This window comes from Crassostrea angulata, chromosome 3 (genome assembly GCF_025612915.1).
Source record: "Crassostrea angulata isolate pt1a10 chromosome 3, ASM2561291v2, whole genome shotgun sequence".
NCBI classification, from domain to species: domain Eukaryota; kingdom Metazoa; phylum Mollusca; class Bivalvia; order Ostreida; family Ostreidae; genus Magallana; species Magallana angulata.
The window spans coordinates 4,392,501-4,413,062 of NC_069113.1; the positions used below are offsets into that span (position 1 = coordinate 4,392,501).

The 20,562-nt window shown below is 35.4% G+C and overlaps 1 protein-coding gene and 2 long non-coding RNA genes across 3 annotated transcripts; 2 read left to right on the forward strand and 1 right to left on the reverse strand.

The window, feature by feature from the left end:
* Positions 1-6,891: 6,891 nt before the first annotated feature.
* On the reverse strand, positions 6,892-11,983 carry LOC128178380 (uncharacterized). The gene is made up of 3 exons (XR_008242948.1): positions 11,915-11,983; positions 7,867-7,974; positions 6,892-7,545 (listed from the first exon to the last, which is right to left on the reverse strand). It is a non-coding gene; the product is annotated as an uncharacterized LOC128178380 (long non-coding RNA).
* Positions 8,992-11,576, forward strand: LOC128178379 (insulinoma-associated protein 1a-like). The gene has a single exon (XM_052845498.1). It carries the CDS (start codon positions 9,380-9,382, stop codon positions 10,601-10,603), a length of 1,224 nt encoding a protein of 407 aa, XP_052701458.1. The 5' UTR covers positions 8,992-9,379; the 3' UTR covers positions 10,604-11,576.
* Positions 11,984-12,166: 183 nt separating the features above from the next.
* Positions 12,167-20,288, forward strand: LOC128175351 (uncharacterized). The gene is made up of 3 exons (XR_008242669.1): positions 12,167-13,274; positions 13,777-13,859; positions 18,175-20,288. It is a non-coding gene; the product is annotated as an uncharacterized LOC128175351 (long non-coding RNA).
* Positions 20,289-20,562: the final 274 nt, after the last annotated feature.

The window sequence follows — 20,562 nt, forward strand, 5'->3', positions numbered from 1 at the left end:
GAAAGAAAAAGTATTTAAGATTATAATTGATTTTATTGTTTATTGGTAAAACTTAAACTAATAACTGACTTTAGAAAGAAAAATTATTTAAGATTATATTTGATTTTATTGCTTATTTCGATAGTACAAATATGTAGGTGTCCCATACCACCTTAATGCGCATGGACGTACAAAAATCATGTGATGCAAAATTAGTGGTATTTGCTGTTTTGTAGTTTATACTGAATCGTCATTTTAACGTCCTATAGGCTTTAGAGTAATTCTTACGAGATATGCTTCAAAAGGCGAGCTATGTGCCCAGAGGCAAGATTTTTCTCACTGCATATGTGTTTCTCATTGCAAAATCTGCACTTTTGGATTTTCTGTATACTCTGACTCATTATATACAGCACTGGAAACGAGGATAGTTATTGGTCGGTGCATATTACGTCATCGCTAGTCCTTTATTACGGCAGTAATACAGGGGATTAGAGGTTTTGGGTGATTGGAATTAGGATGTTGTCAATGCAACTACAAACTGGAAAAATAGGATTTAAATGTACTTTTAACTTGGCATGATAAACGCGTAGAACCGTTAAATGTCTTGGTCAAATATCGACAAAATATTGGAAAACAGTTTCGCTGTGCTACAATTTTCCTTTTAAAGACAAGGATTGTATTTTAAGTTTTACCCAAAGCTATTTTGCTAGAAATATGATTACAACTATTTGTTTCGCTTAAAATACGTTTACTTAAAAAACAGCCGTCATGGGTTGGGTTTTTATAACATTTTTTGTTTGAGAAGAGACTAAATTATAACCATTTTCAATTGGACATTGCAATTATTTCTTATAATATTGTCCAATTTATTGAAACGACGAACATCTGCATACTGAGAGAGGTGTTCCGAAGAGAGATCACCTATTCTCTTCACATAACGCACTCCACATAACGAGATGGATTGACGATTCGGTTAATAGAAAACGAAAATTTCAATATTATGGACACACAGGAATCGCAATGCATGTAATAAGGGATTAACCCTTAGATCTTTCAGAGTGCGATGTCCTCTTGTAGAATGAAAGCCACATATGTCGAAGAAATCGAGGTTCAAACGTTTACGCTTTAAAAACCGTTCGACGGAGAAGACAGCGGAGAGATAAGATATAACGTTTACTTTACTTTTTGCGCTTCATTTCGATGTGGATGAAAATTTGACAAACATCTGCCTGAATGGCCGTTTTTTAATTGTCTCACCATCTCTTTAAAAGATCGCCTTGAAGATTATTTTAATTATGCAAACACATGCAGTCGAGGCCAGGTAACTGCATGAGTGCACTCAGTTTGGGAGCAGTTTATTGATTATTTAACATTTAATTTATTATATAACTCAATTTCTTTTTATTATTGGCTTATTTTGTTGACGGGGGTGGGGGATGGGGTTAGGAAAAGAGAATGTTTGTTGGAAATTGACAATTTATAAAAGACTCGCTAATTTATTCACTAAACTTGTTAGCTATGCTAAACTAAGCCTTAAAATCTACTACTTTTTTAAAGAAGTTGTCTCTTATTAAAACGTTTTCAAATTCCTTAAATTTTGTAAAATTCAATATACATGTACTAGTAATAAACTCAACGATTGAATACTTTGAGCGTCTGATGTTGAGTTTTCAATTTCAATTTTAATTTTTTTTTCAAAAACCCAAATCAAAAAAAAAACAACAACAAGTGATATGAAAATCTGCGCTATATTAAGAAATGCAGAAACTATCCAAGTTGTCCATTGACGGAAGTCTTGTTTTTATACTTTCCAATTCGAAGTTCCATTCAAGTTCCATTCAAGTTTCATTCAAGTTTCGTGTCGTTACTCGGGACCAGTCAAATTTTCCACTTGGCCCTGCACTTTATCGCTGGAGAGGGGATGAAATGTTTTCCCTGTTTGGCGGATTCATTCCTTATCTGTCCCGGAGCGCTTGGCTTCCCGACATCTTGCACCATCTGTGGGGCATTAGCGCCTAATGGACCCGGAGCTTCTCGTTACACGTTATACGACCAACATCCCAGATACTCTCAGACACCAGCAATCTATCCAGCGCGGATTAAAAAAATACAGATGCAACTTTCATGATGTTATTTGCCACTTAGTCCTGATTTCCTTAATTGGCTTTTTTTTTAAATGAATAATAAAAAACATAAAGATTTGCTCGTATTGGTATCATGAGTCTTTAATATAGAAGATCAATTAAAGTGAAAATTAACGAAAAAGCTTAACAAATAAATTTCGAGATATTTAATGCACAATTCCTAACATGATGCTTTGTATCATTTTGATGATCTTTAAAGTGCCTTCACAAGAGTTGTGTTGTATAGTAATAAATTGCGCCATTACATGCAAGCTACGATGCCAGGGAAACCAGTATTTCAAGGGGTTGTTTGGACAGATGCCTGGGACAGAACTATATGACATTACCTGTATACAATAGATGCAGGTGTGGCACTGTCGTATTGATCAAAGTCAGGAATGAGATGTCGGCGGGAGGCAGCTTCTGTTACACGAAATGTACTTTAAACTGGAACAAATGACATGTTAATCTTCCTCAGAAACTTTGAGGTTTTTTGATGATAAAAAATAATATTTTAGGTAACTTTTTGTTTCGTTTAGTAATTAAGATTTTAGGTAATTAAAATATTTGTAATTTTTGTGTTTTGATATTATAGTTGTAAGTTTATTTCAAGAGAATAAAATTCTGCTAATGCAAAGTTTTATTTGTATTTTGTGCGTTTAGGCGTTAAATTCAAGAGAATAAAATAATCTCCAAAGCCCTTTTCATTAAATACGTGAATATGATAGATATATGTTCGTTCATTTTATTTTTCATTTATTAAAAATTTTTTCAGTTGCTGTACTTTGGGAGATCTAGATCATTAGCACAAAAGGAATAAAATGATCTCTAATTCTCTTTTCTGTTTTTTTTTTCAAACTAAAGTTTAGGAATTATAACTAATTGTTTTGAGCGTTTCAGTGCAATTATATTTTTACAATTTAATTGATAGATAGAACATCAGCTTGTATTTTATATGATAATTACTGCGTTATCCTATAGTAGTTTCCATTGCGATACAATTTTAATTTTTGTTGTTGTTTTAAATTATCTTGGTTGTACAACATATATTACACAGAGGAATTGAAAGATTTCTTTGGCCGCGTGAATCAGTCTCTGCAGAAATTTGTTTTCCATTAATTTTGAATTTTTTTTCGGGTATCTTGTTGTGGAATAAGTCCAAATTTAGAAAAAGAAATCGATCGACTCATGGCGAAAAATAGAAAATTCTTCGTTGAATCAAAGAATTCCTTCGAAGTCTGATAATTTACTGGAAGGGATCTTTTGTTTTTCTCCAACATCTGCCTCAAAACCAAGTTCTTCTAAACAAAAGAGAGTCGAGCAGACAATGGGCACACGCGATTCATATTGCACGCGTTCCCACCTGCACGGCCGATCGATCGGGGTAGGGTTTGAAAGCTCGCGCCATTTCGTTTGATAGGACAGATGTCTGATTAGATGGGGTGATCTCTTTCACTCTTACTGTGGGTCTACCGCTATCTTCTGTTTGTATTTCAGATAAATCACCACAATCACTCAAATAAAAAAAAAAATCAAATAAAAATCAAATATTGATCAATTTCAGATTTGTCAGAATTTTTATCACATTCAACAAAAAATTAAATCTTAAAGATTTGATGTTTGTTAAAAAATAAAATGGCTGAAGTCTATATCAGTTTGTTCGATTTAGACGAAAGGTTTCAAGAATAGCGACTTTGTTTTTCTTTAAAAAATCTGCTTTCGTGTTTTTTTTCACTGTGTCATTTTGTTACAATAAAAGTTGAAAATCGATTTCAGCTTATAGTGTAATAAGTTAAGAACTCTTGGATTTTAAAATTCTAATTAATTTTTTTGAATTTATATGGTTTTTGTAAATTTGTAAGATGTAATTTTGTCATTAATATAATATTTACACTCGCCCAGTAAATTTAAAATTTAGATTATAACGACAAAGTAAATAATAAAAGTGAATAATGTTTTTTAGTGAATGCTGTATTTCAAATGTACCAATAAATCACATAATTTGTCCATTATTTGGTAATTTCAAAAAGATACTTCAAAATTAAGACAGCAAAATTTACGGCGAGGGATTGAAAACAAAGAGACAGAAAGAATGTTCATGTCGTGTTGGGAAACCATTTACAAAGTGTTAAAAATGGTGTTTGGTTTCCTGAGTAATCTGGAGATGTAACGTTTAGGAGGGAGAGAGATCGCATCAGTAACGAGGGTCTTAATTAAATGTATAACACCCAACTCTGTGAAATTCTATGACAAAGGCTTCTTCTCCTGGGAAAGTCCCTGTTCGTGTCTGGAGACTCTGTAGAGTCTCTCCAAACACCAGCGCACGCTCTGCAGGATGAAAGTCAAAATTACCGACATTTTTAATTGATTTTTTTTTCTCTCCATATATGAAAAGTGCGAGCCGACGCACGCGTCTTTATATTTGAACAAAAATATAATGAAAAACAGTTTTGTGGATTCATTGTGTATTTATTCAGAATTATTTCTCCTGTGGGAAAATTTCAAACCAGAGAGATTGAACTTTTATTCTTTCATGCGAAAGCGTGTCGGTCGCGCGACCGCTTTAATCTAATTACATATGTTAATTCTCGTTTGAGCAAAATATATCGAGCATTAGTATGCTTCAAATTTTATTACAGATTTTGAAGAGTTTGAAGCGGAATAAAATGGCGTAGATTTGTATTTTTCCTTATTTAATAATATTATATGATCTTTTTTGTTGGTTGTTCGCTTCATTAAATCCCAATAAGCTCTTATATTCTAATAGCGGAGCGCGGGCACGCGCGCCAAACACCGTATCCCTCCGCCGGCGAACACCTGCCCCCGAATTTCATCTCCAGTAAAGAACTAACCGCCTCCTGCACGCGCGCATAATGACGGGGCAGGTGATGCCAAATTAAGCACAATACTGTTTGTCTGAAAATCTTATTCAATCGGGATTTTATATAACCGTAGCCCATTTCACCCTACTAGTCCTAAATTAAACCCATAAGTGTCTGGATTTTGAATAGATCCACTGATGGCTCGTTTCTATCCGATTCCTGCGGCAGACTTTTACTGCTAAAATGTTGGAAAGCGATTTCAAGTTTGGATTTTTCACATGCAGTTATTAATATATTTGAAATATCAAACTACAGCAAAAACCTATAAACTTCCAAATATTTGCATTTTTTTTTTTGAGATTTTAAAATATTAAAAAAAAATAATTAAGAAAATAGAATAAGACTAATCTAATCTGGTTATATTTAAATATTTTTTCAACATTAAATTAAATTTTTTTTCATTTGCGTTCTATAATATTTAGTTAACAATGTTGTATCAATATATATCTTTATTAAATCTAGTATTCCTTAGAACAATTAGTCAATGATATTTTGGTATATTGTCATTTTTATTTTATTTACAGAAATAATATCCTTTAAACCGATACTCTTGTCAGAAACCTCGGTGATAATTCTTGGCGCGCACCCTTTTCTTCATCGGCTTCCAGTGGATAAAGCCGCTGTTGCAATCGCGACAGGCCGCACTTAGAAGTCTGCCAGGAAACGGCGGCAGAAAATGAAATCTCGCACTGCGAGAATTGCTACAAATATTTGCCCATTTTTGACACTCGCGGCGGAATTTTGCTACTAATCATGTCGCGGTACTTGTTGGTTGAGACGAAGACCCGAGAACTGTTACTGATTGCCGGGAAATGACAAAGAACCAGTGACAGTGCTTTACTAGTGTTAGTATTCGATTAGTCCCTGCACAATCAGACATCCCTCCTCTTTGATAAATCACCGAGAGCTCTACAAGAACGCCGCGGATAACGCGGGTTTTCCGCTGATAGAGATTTTTTTCTGCCGGTGTTCCTTAGCTCTTTTATCGTCCCTGTTTCCTGTCCTTTGGAGCCCAGATGTTACAGAGCTACGCTCAACAACTGCTACCCCGGAACTTCAAGGACAATTGCAAACCTTTTGATCAGGAAAAAGTAAAATTATGTCGATAGCTACCTTTACAAACATCACCCATTATCAAGGCGTTTTTATTCAATCTTAGCGTTGCCCGTTATTACACGACATGTCAATATTATGATCATAATTTACATGCAGTCACATATTTGTTGGTTTTGGAGGCTTGGTCTTTATTTTCGGGAGTTGGATCTTTTTGGATGTAGTTTGTTTTATTTTATTTTCTTGTTCTCGTTTTGTTTCCAGAAATCTTGCCAAATGCCGTCCGCTGTATAATGTTATGATAAAATTGAAAAATCGAAAATATTTAATAATATTTCATACATTAAGCGTTGTGATAAATAGTCGTATTATGTAATTACAGTTCTGATTTGTTGCAAAAAGTGCAAAGTCGTTAAAAAGGAATTATTGTAATTAGTTAATTAAGTAGGAAAGATACAGATGGTAGTAAAGGTTTGTTTGTTGTTTTTTTGTTTGTTTTTTTGCTAAGACTAAGTCATTTCAAAAATTAGTTGTCAAGATTCTAACAAATGCTGTTTGTATAAAAGTAAAAAAGAAGTAAAGGGTTTTTTGAATTATTACAAATAAGAGCAATAATGAAATAGTATTATTTTATAAAATTGACTTAACTTTTAGTTAGGTAATGGTTATAACGAGAATTGAGTTGAAAGTCGTAATGCATATCCATGTACATGTAAATAAATACGAAACCGTAATAACGAACGATCAGTTTCTTATCATTGAATTACAATGTGAAACCATAATGAAAAAGTAAAGGATAATGACTATAATAATGTATTTGTGTACAAGTCGCAGAAAACAAATGTCGGCTCAGACGGGTGTAATTTTGGAACTACAGCATATTTAGATTTGAATTCCACAACTAACGTTTTTAACTCTAGGAGTTTTGATCAACAAAAAGTCAACAGCTGTCGATTTGTGTTTATTTTCACTTTTTAATGAATTTGTACCGCTATACGTGTCAATATTGTTAATGTATGATCTTTGGTGTTGAGATTAAACAAATTCGGTGTATTATATAGCTTTGTTCCCAGACGAAAATTCCACAAGTGTTGGGAATGGCGACATCGCAACCGCTAACTCCGTCACAATGGCCACCTTTATTCAAAGTCTTATGTACTTTACTGGTTTTGGGGAACGGTATCGCTTTATTTTCAAAAATCGCGGTGTGAATGAGGGGTAACAAGCCGTCTGTATGTACCCCCCTGAACTTTTTGTTTGTAGCTGGGAGAAAGTTTCGGGGCGGCACGTGCTCTCGACATCTGTCGCGTGCTTTTGGAGTTGTATCGTCTGCCGGCGATCTCCCGATTTGGGGTTACTATCCTCATCAGGAGAAATCTTCCTTTATCTTGTATTCACTTTTTTCTCTTTTATTGTCTCTCGGATGAACGCGGGGTTAACGAATTGGAATCTCATATAATGGAGGGATTCCAACGACACAGGCTCAGTCCTATATCTTTACAAGAGTCCTATAAAAATACTCTAATTAGTATTTAACAATTATTCTCATTTTCCAGTTTTAGAAGACAATAATTGAGAAATTATTGTCAACATAAACTTGGGATTCTAAGTAACCAAGGCCAATACATGTTCAGCAATATTAATTTTAAAAAAAGTTAGCTAATGAATTATCAAGCGCAAATTGAACTGATAACAATGAAAACATTACACTCATTTATGAACGTAATAAATAATTGAATTTGATCGTTTAATATTTATCAGAAATTCATTAAAGATGATCTGGCGGTCGGTACAGTACTAGGGGTATTATGACGGATTGTCAACTTTACATCTCGGCCTTCAATGATCGATCTCCGGATAGCGCCCCTCGACAACAGGTGGCAGAGCGAGCCTCTTCTGCGGGCGACACTAATCAAATATTGATGACAATTCCTTGTCTGAAAGAAAAAGTGCAAAATGGACAACTCAAGGCATCCGTGTAGTAAAATGCTTGCATGGCTTGTTTGCACATCAATTTTTGCGATAATTTGATATTTATTATTTAGTTTTCTTTCGAGATGAAAAAAAAATGAACTAGTTAACGAATTACATGTATTTCCTGTCATGAGAAGAAGAAAAATTTAAGGATAGAAAAAAGTCGCATGCATATAATTATATTTAAAAGAAACATAATAATTCTCTTAAAAGACAGATGTTTTATTTTGTTCATAACTCCAGTTTAAGAACTTTCAAACATTTGATTATTGAATTAAAAGTAATGAATTTAATATTTTTTAATTATAACTTATAGAGAATTGGTTTGAAAAGAAAATCGATTTATAAAATTTCTTTTTTTTACAATAAATTAAAGTTAAAGAATTAATATTGAACAGCCGGTACACAGTGTCGCGTGCGAGCTCCCTCCCAGCTCAGCTGTATGCAAATTAGCGCGCGCGATTTTATTTCCAAATTTTCTTGTAATTTTTGATATTTTTGGTGTAAAAGAAGTTATGGAAAATTGGCAAATAATTCTTTCGTTAATGATTGCACATATGTCTATGCTAAAAAAGTACATTCTTTCAGTTAGTTTAATTAGTAAGATATGCAGCTTTCAAAAATTAATGAAAGTAAAAGGAATTTGTTGTAGAGAAAAATTCTTTAAAAAAGCACAAAATGGCTTTTTTTTTAATGAATGAGTAATAATATCGACATAATCAAATTGCGTGTAGTTGATATCATTAAAGGACAGTTAGTCAATCTAGTCTCTATTGATTGCCCTTGTTCTGTAGAAGAATTTTACCGAGTTCTACAAACAGAAAAAGTTTACCGTTCATAACTGTTTTGATTAGAGAGATTCCTTTTTATTGATTCTTCTATAACTTTAATCATCGCCGCTTCACCTGTGCAAGTAAAACGCACACGCTATGGAACAATCGCAAGAGTCGTCTGTAGCGCCGTGAGAGGAAAAGCAGCGCACAATTAACAAAGAAAATTGGTATCAGAATTTGTGAAAAGAGAGCGCTTCAAAACAAAGAGGGTACCGCTCAATGGCTGGGTTTCGTTGGGGGCGTGTCTGGTGTATGAATATTCAGAGAAATTCTCTTGGTCTTAGCGTGCCTATAAAAGGCAATGTGATGCTATTTCTGCGGGTTTGGTCAATAACTATACAGACTGAGATGAACTGTAGTGATTTACATTACAGAACTTGAGAACAAAGCAAACAATATTTTTAACTTTTTGATACAACAAAGTTAAATTGGCCAAATCCCCCTTTCGATAACTTTTTTTCGCAATCAAACTTTGATGGTAACTTTGGAATTTTGAGGACTGTGAAGAAATAAGCCTCCTTCTCAGTTTCTCATCATGCCCCGGGGATTTCTCGTCAAAAGGACTAGCCATGGAGGAGCAGCATCGTACCGGGAGAGGAGAACGTCCGAGGAGGACCGGTTGGACCTGGAGGCGGACATGACAAGGTTCGGATCTCCGGACTCCGGATATTGCGCAAGTCCTATAAACTTCTCCAAGGATATAGAAAACAATAATTACGAGAAGCCGCGGTCCTCTCCCCTCTCTGTGAGTACTCAGCAACTTTATTTTTCAAGTTTTGAGCAACTGAGTGTTAATTCTCCAAATAACGAGAATTCGGCACCCAAACCTGTAGACCAAAGCAGTCCAAACAAGAGAAGAAACGAAAACAAGAACAAACCTATGAAAAAACCAAAGGCGGCCCGAAAAATCAACTTTGATGAGGACACGACGTCCCCTGTCTCGGGCTGTATCATTAAGCACGTTTCTCCCGAGGACGAGGGTACGGTTATTTACCACGGGGACATAGACAGCACGTACAACTTCGTAGAAGCAACTCCAGAGGCGCGAGCCGAGCTGGAAAGAATCGAGAACAAGATTGGCGACTACATCTGCCAGTTGTGCAAAGAATTTTACGAGGACGCGTTTCAGCTGGCCCAGCATCGGTGTTCCCGCATAGTGCACGTGGAGTACCGGTGTCCAGAGTGTGGCAAGGTGTTCAACTGCCCGGCAAATCTTGCGTCCCACCGAAGATGGCACAAACCGAGACCAAGCCCGGCAAGTTCCAGGCCGAGCGCTCCTGCCAAAATTCTTCCCTCAAACCAGAATGAAAACAACGCAAACACGATGGAACCCAAGAACGACAACTCCATGTTCTTGGTCCCGACGGATCTCAGTGTCTCCAACGCTGAGGGACAGTTCAAGTGTGAAACGTGCGGCAAAAAGTTCCGCCGCCAGGCTTACCTGAGGAAACACAGACAAGTTCACAACGATTCCGGACAGATCGCACGCAACGACAATTCTACACGACCCGAAATCCTGCACATTAGCAACATGAACGAGTTGTCCAACAAAGAGTCGCTGCGTCGCGATGTCGTCTCGCCACAGAACGCCTTTGAGAGTTTGCAGACGAGAGTTGCCGACATGTACGTGTGTAAGTACTGCGAGAGTTCGTTCAGCAGTTCCCCCGGGCTGACCCGTCACATCAACAAATGCCACCCCTCCGAGAACCGCCAGGTCATCCTACTCCAAATGCCCTCCACCCTCCCCCGCCACATGTAGATTAGGACCACGCGGTGCCTTGACTCACCGTCCGTGCCTGACCGCTAGAAAACGTATATATTTTTGATGATGATCTTTTGAATTGAACGTTTATGTGCAGATGTGCCTTCTTAAACGTTAAATGTGTGAGTGCTGGTTAAAACATTATTTTTTTAAAGAGAGATTTTTTTTATTTACAGGTATATGAATTTCTTGACAATTCTGCCATTTTAAAGCATTTAGATGTACTTATATTATACATTATAGTAATATTTTCCTTTATTATGCGAGTTTTTAATTTTATCCATTTTATTTCAGATATTTTATTTTTACACAAAGGTGTTTTGATTTGTGCAATGTTATATAAGAAGTGCAATATATAAGTGCAATATCTTATTTTCATGTCTTATAAGTGCAATAACCCTACAAGTGCAATATTACAGAGATACCTATTTTATTACATATTGAATGTTGTAATGAATTGTGATAGATTTATCTGGCTTGGCCGGGCAAGTGCAATATAACTTATTTATTTATTTCTGTCGTGTTTAGGTTTAGTTTTATTTATCATTTTAATGCTGTTTTCTCTAGACAAAAATAATTTCTGGCTTCAGACGGAGTTCGGACTATTTTTTTGTTGTTGAGATTATCGGCTTTTTGTGTTGTGATTTACTTTTGATTTGCTTTTATAATTTTATAGTCATTTTTATTTATTTACAAAGCAACCATTTTGGCATGTGATAACAGTTCAAGATTATATATTATTTTCTGTTATATTGAGTTCATATTATTTATTTTCTTGCCATACCTAAGATTACAGTTTATGTTTAGCTTTGTTATTTTGTGAGTTTTTTGTTTATAATTTAAAAAAAATGATTTTGAGAGAGAGAGAGAGAGAGAGAGAGAGATTGATTGCTTTTCATAATCATCCATTGTGACCTTTGTACCTTGTCAATGATGCGTTGTTACTTAATAAAGATTGATACTGACGAAAGTTACGGCTTTAGAATTAAAACGACCCATCGTCACTTTGTGGTTCATGGCGCGTGCCAGATTAAGGTTTACCTGAGTCGCGCGCCAGGTGAGACGACACACCTGATCCACAGCTCAGGATTATTTACACTCAATTTCTATAAATGTTTGCAACCAAGTACTGTTAAATTTGATTTAAGGCAGCCGGTTGTTCTGGAACACTGCAGGCTATTCAAGTGGGGCGACAATATACGGTACTTTTGTTCCCTTTCCTAGTTTCTTTGTTCGGGGGCCATTAACAACAGTAAAAACCGTAGGCCCCTTTCACTGATCTTACCCCTAGATATCAATGTGACGTACCGTCGATGATGGAGTTTAATTTCCACCTGGACCATGTGTCGCCTTTGACAGGACCCCGCCCACAGCGAGTTTGCAATCAAATGTAAATGTGTCGTCATACACTGAGCTTTTATTGTTCGTCGTTGAATACTATCAGACCCCCCCCCCCCCCCCCCCTTCTTTAAACGGAAAAATGAGTAGAGAAAATTGTGTATCTTTTCGGAAGAAAACTCGATGAAAACACGTCCCAATTTTGTTTCCATGTCCACTTCCCCCAAGACAACGATGCCTCGCGGGAAAACAGGATTGTTTATAAATTTACACTGTAAATAGCTAACAGCCAGTCTTTTATTACAAAATTTGCTTATTAAAACCTTCCGACCCAGAAAAGTTCTCAAATCAAACGCTATCGATCCGAAATCCTGTAACCAAAATTACGAAAGTATCAAACATGACTTTAGCATTATCATAATCTGTCACAGATGATAAATGACTCTCAAGCGCTATTGAGGTCCTTATACAGACCCGGCATAAAACCAGCCGATATCAACCAAATCTGGCAACGCCCACACCGGTAGATACTGATGCTGAGGCAGCCGGGGAGATGTTTACGGGCAAAGTATAAAAGTGGGGGCAGAAGATTGATAAGGGACAGAATATTAATCAAACTCAAAGGTAAACACCTAGTATAAATCCGAAGGAATGTCGATCGTTTCGGATTTCAGGATTAGAAAAATACTGAATATCGGACTCGAATGTTATCACGCGGCACGTGTTTCCGGCGGCCAGTTTTTGGCGCTTATCAAGCAATATCAAGACTAATTAACTGAATAAAATCTTATAAATCGATCTACCTCAGTCAACAAAAGCTATTTAAACGGTATTTTTGCAGTCAAACTCCGATCATTTGACTGTGATGAATTAAGAACATTGCAACCCATTAAACGACACTTCCTACTTTGAGCGGCTCGAATTCGTCGCGAGTCTGTCATCAGCCCTGCCGAGGCATTGTTTGATAATTGCCCTAATGGGTTTGATTAGTAGCATTACAACCCAATTGCTAATACATTTTTTGGTACGATAGTAAAATCACTATGCTTCAAGAAGTTTTTTAGCAAACAGCCCGAAGGATCAATTTCTGCTTGGAATTATTTTTCCAGAAGGACCCATTTTTATTACAGCCGAGATGAGTGGTAAATGATTTTAGGAATCAAAATGGTCATACATTTAATGACCAGAAAATGCAATCAAAAGATTATTTGTTGAAGATCACAGAGCTTGCTTTTCCTGCGACACGATGCCCGTCCCATCGGCGCCCGTTATCCCGGCATGTATTCCTCGGGGTGTTACGCCACAGCTATTCTCGTATTTTTGAAAAAAGGTAAATATTGGTCAGATCTAAGATATCACTGATTGCAAGACTCATAATCGTCATCATCATCATCATCATCATCGTCATCATCATCATCGTCATCATTATTAAAATCATCGTTAAATCGTCATTACCACGAACAACAACATGGTTGTTAAGAATCAAATCTATAAATAAACACGTATTGATTCTTTTCTTTAATACCTTAACATACGACAGCTATTAGCATTTATTTTTCCCCTAAATATCATTTACCCTTTAATATTAATTGCTTTCAACGTGTCTTGTAAAAAAATCAGCAAACAATTCTTATTTTCAAACAATTTGAATTATTTAAAAAGAAAAATGTAAAAATTTAAGGAAAAACCAAACATGATGAACAAATGACTGAACTTAAGGTGAACCGTACTTTGTTTTTACCTAGGAGAATAATTTGCTTAAACAAGAAGGTAATAATCTATTTCTAAAGTCGCCGTAAATCGTTTAATATAATGTCAGAAATTTATTTCAGATAGACGGATAGTGAATTTAATCACAATATATCTACACTTTCCGGAAATAAGCCTACAACAAGAAGAAGCAGCTGTCTCCCTTGTAAGTACAAAGGATGGAATTCTAACTTATTTATTGTAGCAATAACCTTAACTTTCCAGGGTAATCAAACGCTAACAAAAGTTTAGAGTTTAACCATGCTATCATGTAATTAATAATGAATTGTTTATTCAGATAAAACTGCCCGTTTTGTCATGAATGATGAGTGACATAAGCGGACTCGTGTCACATCGAACGTTTCTAAAATTTCCAGCGATCGGACACTTTGCGAGCCTTTTGTATCGGAGTCCGATATTCAATGTTTATTTCGAATCAGTTTTATTTGTAAATTGACTTTTTTGATTAAAATTGCATATCGAGCCTCGTAATAGATAACAGAGCGCAACTCATCAGCTGTTAGTTTGTCAATAAATGTTTCCCCGAATTTAATGAAAATCTATAAATAAGATCAGCTTACAGAGAACAGGTTCGGGTGCGGGATTCCAGAACGTAAGGAGATCAAAATATCTGCATTGAATATTTGACTGAATTTAAAAATTCAAGATATTTAATGTTACTAAAGTACGGATTGAAGAAGAGAATGACAGTGAACTGTTTAGTCTAAGTCCGCCATAAATTATAATTTATTGATTATTTAAAAAGTTAATATACGCAAGAAACTCAAGCTCGTCCTGAGTTAATGACAAAACCTCAGGATCGAAGTTAATATTATATTCTAGCACGTTTTATATTTATAACTAGAAAGAATGATATAATTTTTCGTATGATTAATAAAAAACCATTGAGTATTAGTAGTAACTAAAATCTTGACGAGATTGAATTATCATGATGTTAAATTCCGAAATGCAATAATTAACTGTATGTTCAGGTCGGCTTCTAAAATGTAATCGTTTAATTATGCTAAAAAATTCTCTATTTTGTTGCAAAGACGGAAAGAAGGTGAAAAAACCGGAAAAACTAACATTCAGATCAAACTTGACTGCCGGATTTCGTTGTCCCGTCGTCCATCTGTTCCTACAGAGCTGTTATTGTTTTAATCAATTTGTCCGCGCTACGGATCATAAAACCAAATGTTGACGGGCATGTTTTGGTATTTAACGATGGTTGTTCCTTACAGCAATCACAGCTGATGTTTGCCGGGCCCCGAGGTCCTCTCATGAAATTGCTCTTGTTCTCCGCGGACGTCAGAGAGGCTGGAAGAGATGTAGTCATTAAAACTTCTGTGCCTTACATGGTTAATAAACCCATAGATCATTTGGTTAGATTTGGCTTATATTTGAAGGGTTGTAAAAGGTTTTTCTCTGATAAAAAAAAGATTTGCAACATGTTACATATAAAACATATAAAATTATTACAAAAATATTATAGCATTTTCCCAAGATATGCAAAAAATATTTTCAATTAAACAAAATTAATTTATTTCCTTTATCATATTAGGTATTTGGTATTAATTCAAGAGATATAAAAAATTATATTTAGAGATTAATTCTTAAAAGATAAGAGCTTAAGGGGATGAAAAATCCAATCTTATAGATACTTCATTGGAAGGCAAAACAAAAGATATACATCGGGAAGAGAAACTTTTGAATTATTAAGATATCAACTCCCAACCAATTACCTATGGACGCAATAAGCTAACAGAAAGACTCCGGATCTAGCATGTTCCAATATTAATTTTCACTTAAAATATTTTTAATGAAAAGTATACCGCCAGGAGTATAGCACAGAAAGCTTGCCAGCAAATAAGAGAATGCCATGTCCTATTTACTGATAAATCTGTCTAACAAGCAGGCCATTCGCATCTTTTCAGTGCTTTGAATTTCTTACAGAAGAACTAAGTTTCTATTTTTGTATGTCTGCATTGTTCATTCCTGAAAAGGAATTAAAACCAATGTCTTTATATTTTTGTTGTTGTTCGACTTTCTCTCAGGTGTTGATCATTTCCACTGTAACTACAGCTGTATTGATATTCTTATCACTTTAAATCCAGTCCCTATCCACTTTCATGATAGTCTGTTGACTTAGACGTATAAAGAAGCCACAAAGACATAAACGTTTGAAAAAAAACCCAAAATCAAAAACCAAAACAATTGTCTTATTAGCATATGGTTATTAATAGAACATGCAAAAGTGCATACAAGTGTCATACTAGGCGAGAAAACCATACTATTACAGATTATCGTTAGGTTCTCGAAGCTCAAATGAACTCGTAAACAGACTGTTGTCGTTAATTAAACCAGTCACGACAGGTCTCTGTTTACTGCAGATGTATAATTGTCCATCCGAAGATTAAGAGCAACCTTTGATGATAACAACTTAACATCAACGTCCTCAACCAAACACAACAATATCCTTAACAATCAACAAACAAGAACATCATCATCCCCTAAGCCAGGTCCTCCAAAAAAAAAATCAACCCGAAAAATCCCTAAACCAAACAAAAGAAATCCAACACAAAAAAACCCACTAAAACAAACTGCGGAGAAAAAAGTCCATTTGTATAATTATGCAAAAAAAATTTAAACCGCGTTCAAAATCTTTTCTTCTTTGTGATTTTTAAGTTGTGTGTTGAGATAGGCATATCTGTCATCTGTCTTTAATGAGCGTAAAATAGTCAAAAGAAATAAAAACCTGATCTCCTGGTCTCTACTGTGAAGTGCTTTCTACACTCTATCGTGCGACCATACGGCAATCATATTTTAATGGCACTTTTTTAATAACCTTATTAAAGCATTCGTGTAAAAAAAAAAGATCAAAGACATTGGAAGACTGGTCTCCTCAAGTAAGAGTAAAATGGCGACATCAACTATCCATCATGTATCAACCGATCAAAGTACGTAATTCAGATAATTCAGACTCGTAGAAATGAACGGAGCATACGCAATTTCATATCAAATATCAAGACTACACATCTTTTTCTTTGTTTATAGAGGATAAGTGATATGTACTGACGACGCAGTAAGGTCCAGGAAGAGGGAACAGCAAACGATAATCTAATAAATGAATCTACCTTCTCTATATGGTTACACGGTAAACAAGAATCATAAACAAAGCGGAAAATGTTCAAAGACTTTAGGAAAACTTCTCTGATAAATGCATATTTGTAAATATTTGTACTTGAATAAACTACCTATCATTGTAAATTGACGCAGAAAGTCGTGTAAAGAAATTATAATAAATAAAATATTTAGCGCTAAATCTCGCTGGCAGAGAGCGCGCCGTTAATTGGGGATGTAAGCGACCCTCTGATTTGTTGACGGGTGTTCCATCCCCGCGGGACCCTGTAGTAACTCTCCCTGTGTTGGCCGACTTCTGCACTTTATTGTTTAGGAATAAATGTCAACATCTGTATGACTATTTTCCATAAAGCATTCTAACAAAAATCTATAAATTATTATTAACGAAGTAAAAGAAAAATAGTATTGGATTTCGCCTGCATTCCAAGGCTAGGAACGCTGCTGTAATGAATACCTGCAGGCCATTATTTTAATTCATATGATTTAGTCCTGATGCAGCGGTCGGTCCGAGATGGCGTGAAAATTCATTTCAGTCAGATAAGGTTTATGTAAACTTCATAATACTCATCATCACGCAAGCTGAGAAAAAAGCGCGGGGAACGATGTCGGATATTTCCTGCGCGAGGCGTCGCTCGTCTTGGCGGGCTTTGACGGGCCGATGTCAATCGCAGTTGTAATCAGAAATCGACGCTGCTGGTCCTTATCGCAGACAATGATGCTGGAAAAATGACAAACTTCTCGCTTAAAAAATCTTGTCATCTGAGAATCCATGCGATGTCCCGGGGTGACTGGTATTATTCTATAATAGCTTGCTAATTTTAGTCAGAAACGGTTATATATTGTGATGCAGATTTAGACTCCTGAGGCCATTGTTATAGTCTTTTCTGATATCGCAAAATATGAATTAAACAAGGATAATTTTAGAAATCTGAGGACAAATGAAGAATTGGCCCTCACTTTTTACCCAATCATTGTCTGAGTCATTCATGGCGAGGATAGTGACAATGAGCATTCCAAAACACGCGTCCCTGGAAACGTAAAAACGCGATATCATAAAAAAACCCTTATACATAAAGAAACAGTCAGAACGCAGCATTGTACTTCCTTCTGATAAATGACGGGATGTGATTCTAATGTAATATTAAAACATTGAAATCATAAAGTATATGTGCGCATACTACGTCAACCAGAATACATCATTTAACGCATAAATCTTTTGCAGATTGATTTATTCAACTATGGCAATGTAACATAGTAAAACGATTGATTATGTTTACGAAAGAACAAAAAACGCAATTTAAATGATGTTAGAATGTTATATAATTTACTGCATTTTTCAGGAAGAAAACCAAAGCAAACCACAGAGAAATCACCCAAAGACTAGAAACAACACTCTATTACCCAAGTCAACAAAATATCTGAATGCAAGAAACATGTTTATATGTATTTGTAATTACAGACTCGTTTCCTTCAAGTTACCGGACACGGTATTGTTCCAGACTCAATGTCCAGGTTACGGAAGAACATACTCGTGCTAGCCTAGGACCGACCACGTCGTCACTTCCGACAACCCTATGTAAACAGCGCTGACTCGAATTTAGAAATGTAAAAAAAAAAAAAGAAAAAAAGAAACAAAGCATGAAAATAAACATGGACAAGATAAATATTTAAATGATTGGCACGCTTTCGACTCAACTGAATTATTCTTGAAAAAGTTTCAAAAGTCTGTTAGAAGTATTTTGAATTATGAACAAATTCTTTCAAATATTTCATGGTTGTTTTATTAAAATGTGCACGCTTTTAGGAAGATAAAGAAAAAAAAATTAAATATTTTCACATTGCATCTTGTTTTGATCTGTTCAGAGGTTTTATGATTCAACAGAAAATATTATATTTAGCTGTGATAGGGCTTATTTTCAAATATGGCCCATTTCTAACATGAACTTGTTATCTGCAAGGGGTTAAGTGGCTTATTTAAAAAGAACGCTTATAACATTTAAATACTATTATGAAAGGTTTCCAGTACTTAACAGTTTTTAAAAGAACGCTTATAACATTTAAATACTATTATGAAAGGTTTCCGGTACTTAACAGTTTTTCAACATCTTAGTGGATTATTCTTTTAAACACAGTACATGTTGTTCAACAACAACGTATAAGAAGTTGGCTTCTACCTTGGTTGGAAGGTAAGTCTGGGATTAAACATGGCGGCAGGTAATGACACGTACGGGAACTCTTTTAAATGCAAAAGTCAACTTTTGAATAACCTCTTCGGCGATGAACGAACTTTAAAATTTCGAAACTTTGCAGCGATTGTAGAAAGGACAGTAACGTACAGTGTTGATGAACGCCACGTTTTTTTATGCACTGGACAAAACTTAAGTACGGACTCGGAATGGAACACTTGCCCAAGGCTGGTTTTGTTAACATTTAGTTGACACTGTGTTGAATTTTGTGAAACAATTAATTTATTCATTGTAAAAATTGCAACATATTCATGGATAGATTGTTTCTTTGATTATTATCATCAGCGGGCACAGAAGAAAAAAATAAACGTATAAATAAATAGCAATAATGGTACGGATCTTTATCAGTCTCGACAAACAACAGGACCATGCAGTCTCACCCAAGGGGTAGCAGCTTGCCTTCAGACGTACAAGGTCGTTCTAATACATCGCAAAGGACATCGTGTACGAAACAATTAACAGTGTTCCCGAGGAGCAGACAGCAGAACAACACCAATTGATTGATTGGTAGATGGTTAGTTGAGCAGAGTTACGTCCCCGACTGTAGTGAACATTGTATATTCCTCGCAGACTGCTGACGTTTCAAATATTTGTCAAAAAAATTTCAGCAAGTATTCATCGCAGATGATTGATATTTTAACACACTTTTTGTTTAGGTATTCCATATTTTAGGATTCATTTTTGTACCAATCAGACGTCAACTTCGTGTTTAATGACGCCTATTTATTCTTAGCCTAAATTTTCGAACGAAATTTAACACACTTTATGTTTAGGTATGTCTTTTTGATGGATCAATTTTTTAACAAATTTGATGTCAACTTCCTGTAAAATGACAACTTTTTGCTTATTTCGTATATTCACATCAGAGCTGGGGTATCACTGGGGGATCAGATTGCAGGGAGCACACATTGTAAAGATAGTTAGTCTTTTATTGAATGTCTAAGAGACAAAACTTCAATAAAAATGGAGACCATGTCACATCTTTATTGCTCTGATTGGTGGAGAAATCATCGCTTAATCTCCTCTTTCAGCTCTATGAAACAGTTATCTCCTCGCATCCGATTAGGCGTCAGCCTACTCGTTCACCCCATTGTTCCTCCCAAAGGAACTCAGATTTTTTTTGGTGTTCGTTTTATCAAAGATGTGAATCATTATTAGTCATGCATATTCATTATAACCATGATTGCATTAAATTGCTTAATTCTCTAGATTTTAATGTTTGATATTACCCCCAAACTGCCTCTATCTTTCCATTATAAAATCTGAATGAGAAAAGATGCTTCTTTTTTTGTTTAGAAAAAAAAACCAACACGTGATGTAAATATTACTATGAATATTTTTATTGTTGATATTCAAATTATAACATTTCACAAAGTTACACAGAACGAAAATGAATTACGTTATAGAACCATCACTCTTCCTACATTCCTCCCCGCATTATTATCCGGGCCTTTAGATAACAGACGGTGCCTCTTCAAGTCA

Coding starts and splice junctions, on each gene's coding strand:
- LOC128178379 (XM_052845498.1), top strand. CDS start 9,380: ATGCCCCGGGGATTTCTCGTCAAAAGGACTAGCCATGGAGGAGCAGCA.